Source organism: Ostrinia nubilalis, chromosome 9 (genome assembly GCF_963855985.1).
Source record: "Ostrinia nubilalis chromosome 9, ilOstNubi1.1, whole genome shotgun sequence".
NCBI classification, from domain to species: domain Eukaryota; kingdom Metazoa; phylum Arthropoda; class Insecta; order Lepidoptera; family Crambidae; genus Ostrinia; species Ostrinia nubilalis.
Genome location: NC_087096.1, coordinates 1145979 through 1157728, shown reverse-complemented (window position 1 = coordinate 1157728; position 11750 = coordinate 1145979). Strand labels below are relative to the sequence as shown.

At 39.3% G+C, this 11750-nt stretch overlaps 1 protein-coding gene across 1 annotated transcript; it reads left to right on the top strand.

The window, feature by feature from the left end:
* Positions 1-2912: 2912 nt before the first annotated feature.
* On the top strand, positions 2913-10111 carry LOC135074357 (ecdysone oxidase-like). The gene is made up of 3 exons (XM_063968616.1): positions 2913-3031; positions 6293-6426; positions 6715-10111. The coding sequence occupies exons 1-3, from the start codon at positions 2920-2922 to the stop codon at positions 8245-8247; spliced, it is 1779 nt and encodes a 592-aa protein (XP_063824686.1). The 5' UTR covers positions 2913-2919; the 3' UTR covers positions 8248-10111.
* The last annotated feature ends 1639 nt before the right edge of the window (positions 10112-11750 follow it).

Below are 11750 nucleotides of genomic sequence, written 5' to 3'. Positions count from 1 at the left end.
TGCGCCTAATTTGACGGGAAAATCCAATTTTCCTCTGTGTTAAATGGGATTTACAAAGTAATGATTACCTACGCTCACCAGAAAAAGCTCATAAAAATGTCCAATGTAGAGTATTTAACAGAATAATGCCAAATAGCATTATTAAAGTAAAATACCTTCTATAAGTTCATTCATTTTCGGATTTTCGTAGAGCATTGAAATAACAATCACTAGAAGATATTTGGAACGCAACAGTAAAAAAAGTCTTATTATAATGGTATCTCTTAATATTGTACAAAGTTATAATTAAAACCGATAAATGAAACATAATATTTTTATTATCCTACAGAATATTTTGCAAATTATATCCTACAGGAAGATCTGCTATCACGGTCTTTTTAATCTCTATAGGTATACAAGACAGGAGAGGTAGCTGTGGTGTGTATAGTTCCTACTGATAATATCACTTCTTTGTTTGCTTCAACTGTTTAATCATCATCATCATCATCTCAGCCATAGGACGTCCACTGCTGAACATAAGCCTCCCCCAGTGATTTCCATTTGATCAATTGGTAGCGGCCTGCGTCCAGCGCCTTCCTGCTACCTTTATGATGTCGTCGGTCCACCTTGTGGGTGGACATCCCACGCTGCGTTTTCCGGTACGTGGCCTCCACTCCAGATTGTATTATATTGTATTGATGTAGCGATGTACGGGACTATTCTCACCTCTCCTTACCACCGCTGCAACTCCTGCGTAGCCAGGATCTACAGCTTGACCGCCAATTAAAACCCAACCAGTGAAGGTCAAGTTTGTCCCGGGGAAAGTTAGCTGTCATTGGACCCGCATCGAAATTAATCAGAAGAAAATAGGAGGAGTGTAAGTTGTAAGTTCGATGTAACGATTTAGTAATCTCTAGGTACCTGCCTTGTTTTACATTAAAAAATTACAATCCAGAGATAAGACTGTTTGTAGGGTAGGTACCACCTAAGGCAATTTTACCCATTAGCGTAGTACTTATTATTATTCTGTGCATTACTTGGAGGAAGATAGTAAAACTAATTAAGTAAACAACCCCAAACATTGTTTTTACGTTATTTTTGAGATTTAATTAGTCTGCTTGATAAATTGGATGTTCAATATTTATTTATTGTGATGTAGCAGCGACACACGCGTACAATCACATACATTACTATGTTTAGTTAGGTATATGTAGTTTAAACATGTTCGTGTATTTCATGCAAACATTACTTCATTGATTGCTTTGGTTAATTACTTACGTGTATTTAAAAAAAATATTAATATATTATTATTTGTTTAATAATCTTGCTTATGAAAATAGCAAAGGAGTCTAAAGGCGGTGATTCACTTGCTTTTATGTATAACTGAACGAACAGTAGCTTGCATGCTTTTTAACGACAAGTGCAAGTTACTGGCACATTGTGGATGCATATTTTGCATTGCGTCTTTGTTTACAACTAAAAAGATTAAATAAAATTCAAACGTGCAATGGTCACGTTATTGGAAAGCGCAGCGTAGGACGTTCAGCTACAAGGTGGACCGACGACCTCATAAAGGTAGCAGGAAGGCGCTGGATGCAGGCAGCTACCAACCAGCCATTGTGGAAATTATTGGGGGAGGCCTATGTTCAGCAGTGGACGTCCGATGGCTGAAATGATGATGATGATGATGAAATGTGTCATGTACTCATTCACTTGCCAGATTCAGGTATACCAGCATAACGTATGCACATGGAAGTTGGTCGCACGTGCTAGAAACTGGTATGCAAGTGAACTAAGTAGTTCTTCGTTCGTTCGTTTCAGCCGAATGACGTCCACTCCTGGACAAAGGTCTCCCCAAGGATTTCCACAAAGACCGGTTCTGCGCCGCTCGCATCCAGGCACCTCCTGCGACTTTCACCAGATCGTCGATCCACCTAGTGGGAGGCCTGCCCACATTACGTCTTCCGGCTCGTGGTCGCCACTCGAGAACTTTTCTGCCACACTCTAGTTTTAGTTTTCAATTTGCAACATTGCAGGCATGAATCACCTTAAATAATGCAATGCAAATAAATGATTCGAATTTGAATTTAAATGAAATAAAAAACATTTGGGTTTTTCTTTTTGAAAAAAACGTGTTGGTAAAAAATGTGTATAAGATACACGAGTACTTCACTGTTGTTCTGTTATCACACTTTGAGTCGTGAGTGAATACACGAGTAAAATAAAACACAGCGACTACACAAGCTATTTAATTAGATAGACGTTATATATCTTACAATTGTATACCATATTTTATGCAAATAAACAATTATTCTATTCTATTCTTAGGTACATCGCACTTGTACATACTGCCTGGTTCAACAAACCTTCTTTTTGACCTATGTATTAAAAACCGGTTGTTCAAACATTTAATGAAACGACTTATTTACATTATCGAACTGAAATGTTAATTGAATAAATTAACGACACAGCTGAATTATTATTATCAGCTACACAGATAACAGATTAGTGTTGTTCAAATGCCATATTGAAAGTAATCCTACTAATTTATAAATACGAAAGTTTGGATGTCTGGATGTTTGTTACTCTTTCACGCAAAATTGTGATGAAACTTTACAGTATTGGTGAAGCCGCGGGCAAAAGCTAATATTTCATATTATCGACAGTTCAATTCCACTATTCATTATTATCTCACTATACTGGTTTTAATTTTCGGAAAAGAAAAATGAAAATTCTGACTGTTTCTTACAAAAGATATAGGTTTGCAAATTGCCGATGTTTAACAACAACTAATTAATTAACTGTTTAACAACAACTGGTTCATTTTCACTTGCTTTTTTCTAGTCTATCGATAGCGGGATCGGTACAACACTAGAACCGTGCACTACCTACTAAAGTAAGTCGTGCACTCGTGCCCCAAGACATTTTGTTGACAGCAAAATGTACGTGACAGCGTTCTTGTCCTATGTTGCTAAAATACAACAAGCGTTTTCCACAATATCAGTATTTCAGTTGACTGCCTGGCGCTACCCTCCTGATGCGACTGTGACTGGTGTGTATCAAAATTATAGTACTCTTCATCATCATCATCATCTAGTATTATAACAAAATGTTTTTTGTGCCGTTCACTCGATCGGACGTGTCAGCGCTATGAAAATAAATATTTAATTTAACTATTCACTAGCAAAATCGCGACCTACATTATCGAAACTCGGAAGTGTTTTATCTGTGTCATTTATTTCTAATTGAACACTGAACTTATAATGATTTGTGTATAGACTTGATAATATGGAAGGAAGTCCCTTCAACCGGAGTGCGCTCACACAGCGCAGCCCTCCGCCCACGCCCACGCAGCACGCGCCGCCCGCCGCCCCCGTCATGGAACCACTCGAAGTGGTGGCCACTTCAGAACTCCAGAACTGGATGAAAAGCATCGAACAGTGCCTGAATGAGGTGTGCATAATCTCATCGGAAGGAAAGCTCAACACTGACCAGAAACTGAGGATTAGTAACCTGTGCAGAAAGGTGAGCCATGGAACATCCCAAATGGCCGTGCAATACCAGTCGCTAAAGCAAAAGGCCATTCAAGCTCATAGCAACATACAGGTCCTTAAAGAAAGTCAAGACATTTCACAGCAACTTCAAGACCTCAAGAAAAGCATAGAAGTGACCTCAAAACCTATCTCGGGAGCGTTTTCCTTTGCTGACATGGTTAAAAAGAGTCCTGTCAATTTTATTCAGCCCAAAAACTTCAGTTCTGTGGCGATTTACCCGAATGATAAAATGAAGTCAAGCGAGGAAACCAAGTCCCTAGTGCAAAAAATAATTAAGCCCGAAGAAATGAAATTGCACGTGAGAGGTCTACGGAAAACTAGAGATGGTGGCGTTATCATCAGTACCAACTCCAAAGACGACATCGAGAAGATAAAACAGTCAACGCAATTAAGAACATCAGGCCTCATCATAGACGAGACGAAGAAACGGAAGCCTAGGATTATAGTACTGGGTGTTCCTGCTTCCATGGATGAAACTGAGGTATTTAAATGCATATACCATCAAAACCTAGCCGAAAAACTTCAAAATACGTCACTGGAAGCGTTCATGTCCTCTATTAAGCTAAGCCATAAATCAGAGAGGAAAGACACCGAAACCTGTAATTATGTAATTGAAGTCACAGCTCAAATACGGAAGACCTTGATAGCAAATGACAGAGTTTTTGTGAACTGGTCATCGTGCCCTGTTAAAGACTTTACTCTAGTGACAAGGTGCTACAAGTGTCAGCAGTATGGACACGCTGCTAAGACCTGTCGTGAAGCTAATATCACTTGCGGCCACTGCGGAGAAGTGGGTCACGCATTAAAGGATTGCAATAAAAAGGATGAGCCCTCAAAATGTGCGACCTGCTTGCATTTCAAAAAGCCCAACAATCACAAGACAGGTGACGCTGAATGCCCTGCTAAGAAACTAGCAGAACAAAGATATATTAACACCATAGATTACGAAGGCTCCTAAGAGCGCCCCTTGCGAGTTTATGTTTGTCATGATGTGTCAGTTTTATCATTAGCTAATTTACTGCCTAGATTGTTAAAATTAACTTTTACCATTAGTACCTACTAGTAGATAACTCCATAATTAATCACAGAGCTGAGCTGTCCCACTAACCTTTTATCAAATCTACCTTAACAAACCCGAATTGCATTTAAGTATACCTAGAGTAAACATAAATAACTTGTATGATTTTTGCAACATTGAGCGTGACCCAGTTTATTATTTTTGTTTACGCAGACACTGTATGTTGGATGTTTTTAATAAAGTATGTAGAACAAGCAATATTATGTAGCACATTGTATTGATTTGAAATCTTAAATGTAACTTGTGTAGATTTTAGTTTTTAATTTAAATATTATTATGTATAAATATTAGATTATATATTTTGCTAGAAATAGTTCTATTAATAAAGTAATGTAAGCCTTTTTTTTTGCCTGAGATACAGGAATTATAATTCTTAGTTCAGGCACGTATGTACTTTTACCTATTATAGTTTAATATTAGCCTATTGTTAAAAACTGTCACATAAGTTATTCAATAAAGAATTTATTTATTTATTTATTTATTTATAATACTGCAGGAGCAGCATCATATAATACATCAGCGGTGTCCTAACGTGTCGACACTGTTCGCGCACGTTTACCAACAAGATTGGCTACTGTAGCCATGTGAGGGCACATGATCGGGCAGCCCAGCCCTCTTATTGCGTACTAAAGGAATTTTGTCGTAGTTACCGTAGCCGAAAGCGGCTTGGGAGTATATTATATATACTGCAGGAGCACCCTCTCTCGATTCACCAGATAGTCCAGTCAATAAAGTAATGTGAGGAACACAATTTCTGACTTCGTGACTTTATTTAGATTAGTTAGGAGGTGAACATATCAAAAGTCCCCGCCCTTAGCCCTTGAGCCGGTGGAGAGGGGGGCTTGAAGGTCCCATTTTTCGGTTTTTCGCTTAACTCTCACAAACTATGCGACCTAGAGACATGGCCACTATGAACCAAAAAAAGCTGATTAAAATATAAAGAAAAACTTGACTAAGTCACATGTAGCAAATTTAATCAGCTTTTTTGTTTCATAATGGTCCCTGATTAAAGCATTCATTGACTGGACTAAGAGGCTAATTGAGGATTTGTTCTACTATTGTACAGATGGCGGCATGTCAAGTTAAGCATTGTGAGATCGTATGTAGTTGTAATGGAAGAGAATTTGCTGCAAAAATGAGATGGGTCTTATGTGCCATCGTATGTGTAGAAGAATAATATCTTCAAAGTAAAGAAATGTACGATTCGATTCTCAACACACTGACTGCAAACGAAGCCTATATGTTTACGTACCGAGCTTTACCCAAAATTTGAGGTGGCTTAAGCCATATTCAGACCCAGAACGGTTTCAGTCACTAACCGTACGTTGAGATAAATATCAAATAGCCCTATAGTCTCTGACTTAACGAATTTATACCAAGTTATACATAAGGACAAACTTTTACGAGTTTATGAGGTACAGAGTGACCATTATTAGCAATTACCACAAGGTAACTGCTACTAATGGTCAGAAATCACCTGTCAAGTCATTAGCGACCAAGTCAACCGTACCGTCACCGAACCGTTGGGGCGCTACTGAGTTAGAAATATTTCTTTTAAAACCAATATCAATCCCTCGCTCACCACAATAGTCGACGGGCGAAGGATCCTAGGATCTCGAGCGTTCGGCTATTGCCGCTAATACTTCGTAGTCAGAACTAATACTATATTAATGGATTCCAGATGGAGCGTCGTTTGACTTCGTGATCGTGGGCGCAGGCTCGGCAGGCAGCGTGCTGGCCAACAGGCTCACGGAGGACCCGAGGGTGACGGTGCTGCTGATAGAAGCCGGCCCTGATTCACCCATCGAGTGCAATGTGAGTTATTATTGAGCCATTTGAGCCGGGTCAGCAAATAAGCTCGTTTGTTCCTTTCAATGAAATGACGTCCACTGCTAGACAAAGACCTCCACGATGAGTGATCCTACGATGCTCGGATCCAGGTACTTCCCGCAACATTCACCAGATCGTCGGTTCAACTAGTGGAAGGCCTGCCCACTCTACGTCTTCCGGCCCTTGGTCGCTACTCGACTTTCTGCTTTAACGGCCACTAAGCTCATAATATACGACAAGTCCAGTTTGTAATTAATAAATTTTACTTTCCAGGTTCCAGGATTGGGCTCGTATGCCAAGTCGTCGTATTTGAACTGGAAACACGTCACCGAACCAGATGAAAATGCTTATCAATGCTTGGAAAATTACATATACCCCGTAGGCCATGGCAAAGTTCTGGGTGGGACTAGCAGCATAAACGACATGTACTATGTTCGAGGTAATCCTGAAAACTACAACACGTGGGCTGATATCATCAAAGATGATTCGTGGAATTACAAACATGTACTACCATATTTCAAAAAAAGTGAACGTCTGGAAGACTCGGCAATATTACATTCACGCTATCGAAAATATCACGGAACCAATGGCTATATGAAAGTCACTAAAGTAACAATCAGTGAATTTAAAAATTACAGGAGCGTGTTTCAAGAAATGGGCTACAAGGTACTTCCTGATATAAATGGCGATCAGCACGTAGGAGTTTGTGAACAATTAATGACGGTTGCCGATTGTCTTCGTCAAAGTACTGCTAATGCTTTTCTGTCGCCGATAAAAGATCGCCCGAATCTGCATGTCTTAAAAGAAACTCTTGCTACAAGAATAATTGTAGATAATGGCAAAGCCACAGGTGTTGAAGTAATTGATAATGATAACAAAACTTTAACAGTCAAAGCAAACAAAGAAGTGATAATATCAGCAGGAGCTATAAACACACCACAACTTTTATTGTTGTCTGGGATCGGTCCAAAAGAGCATTTACAGAACTTTAACAAGACGGTCGTAGCAGATCTTCCTGTAGGATATAATCTGCAAAATCATCAATTTATACTCATGGGCATTACAATGCCAGGAGCAGAAGCGATACCTGTACCTGTAAATCCATATGCTATAAACTCGGTTTTGGCCACAGGATACCTGACAGCAAATGCATCCGCAAAATACCCTGACTACCAAGCCTTCTTTTTAAAAACAGGTGTTGATGGATTCGTTGAAAGTTGTGTGTTCTTCAATTTTAACTATGATCTATGCGAGAAGTTGTATAACGAAGTTAAAAATATTAATTTCGTCGCAGTCGCAATAACAAGTTTTAATGTTAAAACTCGTGGAACAGTAGCACTAAAAAGTTTGGACCCAAGAGATAGCCCTCTTATTACTTTAAAACCATATTTGGAAGAAAGTGATTTAGAGGACATGATCAGGAACGTAGAAGACTTCGTAAGGATTGTGAATACCACGTATATGAAGAGTGTTGGCGCGAAGTTCATAACGTTACCCAGCTGTGAGGACTTCGAGGAGGGAAGTAAAGAATACTGGAGGTGTTACGTGCAGTGTTTGGTCAGTTCTGGGTTCCACTATGTGGGGACCAGCGCTATGGGATCCGTGGTGGACAGCCGGCTGCGCGTGCTCGGTGTTAGAGGACTGCGGGTGGTGGACGCCAGTGTCATGCCCACCATCACTAGTGGGAACACTAACGTTCCCACTATTATGATTGCGGAGAAAGCCGCTGACATGATTAAGAAAGATAACCACATGCACAATCAAATTATTCCACGTGATTTTAATATTCATTGCAGGTCATTGTAGTTTAGATTAGACTTCCTTACACAAAGAGGCTTCCTTATAGCATAATTATCATTTAATTTACCCCCACGATAATGTGTGTTCTAGATTAATCCTACTAATTCCTACTAATATTATAAAGGCGAAAGTTTGGATGTCATGATGTCTGGATGTCTGGATGTTTGTTACTCTTTCACGCAAAAACTACTGAACGGGCTAACATTATAGGCTATAATTTATGACGATCTGTGACATACTAAATTTCACGTGGATGAAGCCGCGGGCAAAAGCTAGTTTGATATAATATTATGTAGAATGTTCATTTCGAATAAAAATGATAGTAGAGTACTTAGTAGATTATAAATGATTGCTAATTTTTAGTGATGGGCCGACTATGGTCTTTGCCGACTAACCGACTAGCCGACTAATCGGTTTTCATATTGCCGACTAGTCGGCCGACTAATCGGCAATGCCGATCATTCTAATACCTACTTGTCCGAAGAATAATATCTAGATTTCTCAAAGAAATAAGAATATCTAGATTTCTAAAGAGATAAATATAACTTCTTGAGAAATGAGATTTCTTTAATATGAGAAAAAATAAAACGCAACATTGACCTGAGGTAGATGTCATAATTTTCGACGGCGGAGGGGTCGGAGGTGACAATATATGATCGCCTCCTGCTGGGTTAGGATCCTGCACGGTGGTGGTCAGCGAGCTGGGGGCGTGGGGGTACCCCCGCCTGCATAGCACGGACTACCACCACTGTCGGATAGGCAGGGCTCGTCATACAAGTAGGAAATTGCCGGGATGGACTGTGATAGTTGATGGCTTTGTCCGGATTCCCATAGTTCTTCACACTAAGGCGATCGACGCAGCTCAGGGGCTATTATTTATGTGGGTATTCCTCATCCTTCCGATGAGAGGAGCCCCACATAATCTACCACTTCCCCGCAGGATAGGTATGCAATTCCATGCATATTTTTCCCGAAAAAAAAGTCATAATTTTTATATGGACAAATTACATAAACTTTTCACATTTTTGATGATTTCCTGGTAATTTTAACTAATCTTAACTTTGTATGAATATAGACTGATTGCCAAAGTTTTAAATCTGGTGAAACCACTTTATACTGAATTTTTGCAGTCAAAAGTGGTTTAGATAAACGCCCTTAGTCTACCTCATAATCATCTTGGCGATTATGAGTTTTATTTCATTTACATATTTAATTTTTTAATGCGCCGATTATAATCGGCATATTTTGCCGAATAGTCGTCACTAGTCGGCCGACTACAAAAGATGCCGAATAGTCGGCTTTCCCGACTAGCCGGCGACTAGTCGGCCCATCTCTACTAATTTTATGAATGTTCATGAAATGTGTGTTACATTTTTTAAATTTTATTATCAAATCTATCAAACAAAGATTATTATTAGAATTTGAATCCCTATCTTCTACCCATTTTAATAAAAAATATGTAGCGCCCCTATCCTTACAGTTGCCGCCGTTACAGTTCAGTGATAGGTACATAACGAACAAAACGTTTTCCTTAATAAATATGCATGATTAAATATATTAGCTTTAGGGCTATCTCTACGTAGCGTAGAAAGAATTAAATGAGGTTTATTACACGAATATTAAAAAAACGAAGAAAGATAAAATTTGACTATTTAATTATATCAAGATTCAGCTTATGACCGCAGTCTGTGGAGGAACACTATTATGTGGTCACGATCCTCATCAGTTATCGGTAAGGGACCAAGGAAGAAGATATTAAGATTTTCAGAAATGTAGGGGTCTCATAAAGGTAATCTTTAAAGATTCAATAAAACATTAATTAGGTACTAATAAAATTGTTGTTTTAATTTTTGGAGTTCAGCATCATGCTCACCGTCACCAGCAGCAACACCAATGCGTTTACGATCATGATCGCCGAAAAATCAGCTGACATGATTAAGGATGATAGAACATTCCAAAGTGAAACTTCTGTCTGTTTCAAATTACTTGTACTTATGTATTTTTAAAAATCTATTTAAATATTTGAGCCTACACCTGAGCCACTTGAGCAAACACTTTTGAAGAAATGAAGCTAAGAAGTAGATAAGTACCATTGTTCTCTCAAGTAACAGACAAATGACGTCAAGATCCCATACACATTTTGGCTGAAGAACGAAGTAAAGGTGCGCGACTAGTTAAAAAAAAGCAGTTGCGGCGATTTTTTAAGTCATTATAAAAACTTCTTAGCGATTAAAGTCGCTTCTCAAACTAAATGGAAGAGCAGTCGCCCGGCAAGCGAAAGGTCGTGGGTTCGATTCCCGCCTTAGGCAGTTTGATTTTTTCAAGTTGTTTATTTTAAAAAATAAGTCATATTTATTAGGTTGCGATGAAGTCTACGCTCCACCCAGCTGCAGCGCCCAACCAGCTCTAAAGCCCGAAATCCACAACCAAACATGTGCTCATTATCCACTGCGGTATCAGCACTCAACGTTCGAATAATCTTTAGTACTACGCAAGCTACGTCTTCCGGCTCACTACGTGGTGGGCAGGCCTCCCACTAGGTGGACCGACGATCTGGTGAAGGTCGCGGGAGGTGCCTGGATGCGAGCGGCGCAGGACCGGTCTTTGTGGAAATCCTTGGGGGAGGCCTTTGTCCAGCAGTGGACGTCTTTCGGCTGAAACGAACGAACTACGCAAGCAATGTAAGCTGTTTATATTATGACGTCGCTGCTGTCATCATTGCTGTCACGAGCAATGTGTTCTGTTTTTGGGCATATTGCTGCGAGACCGGCCCCGCCCCCTTGTCACATGCTCCTTTTAGTTTCTGTGATCTGTGGTCTTATCTGATGATAGGGTGTGGGAGTGGATTATCTAAAATTAATGCTGATATTGCCAACTTCTTTATATTAGTTTCAAGGGACTTATTTTATGTCAATTTCTACTTGATACCTCCTAGTTTCTCTCACATACGTTGACATAATTTATTCTTAAATTCTAGACAGACTATGACGTACATATGTCGTGAAAGTATATTTGAATAGTTTAATTAACCATGTAAAATGAAGTAATTATTATAATTGGAGTAAATAATAATGTCCAAAGTATAGTCTGACCTGAAAAGTAACAATCCATAGCGATGGAAATACCTAAAATACATTATAGATTATGAATAGAGCTTAAACATTTGTAGAACGGCTTTTACAAAACGCCAGTACGATGCACTTTCCTGTAAACTGTAGTGTACAATACACACACGCACACACGCACACACACACACACGCACACACGCACGCACGCACGCACTCACACACAGCACATAAACATTCACACAGACAAATATACACTCCTCTCGTGTATACCGCTCGGCCTAGCCAGTACAGAAAAAAGTGGAGCGAGAGTGAAAAGTCTTTTGCCACAGTTAGTGTAATGACGACTAATAACTATTGTACTGAAAACTATGTATTTGTGGAAGAAAAAGCTTTTTAATTCTATTTCTTTTTTTTTTTTTGCATTATAATTTTAACCTACGG

What these genes read in the sequence shown, in the direction of transcription:
- LOC135074357 (XM_063968616.1), top strand. Translation starts at nt 2,920, where the DNA reads ATGTACGTGACAGCGTTCTTGTCCTATGTTGCTAAAATACAACAAGCG. An exon ending in TCCTGATGCGACTGTGACTG is followed by an intron (nt 3,032 to 6,292) that starts GTGTGTATCAAA and finishes AATGGATTCCAG; the next exon opens with ATGGAGCGTCGTTTGACTTC. An exon ending in ATTCACCCATCGAGTGCAAT is followed by an intron (nt 6,427 to 6,714) that starts GTGAGTTATTAT and finishes TTTACTTTCCAG; the next exon opens with GTTCCAGGATTGGGCTCGTA.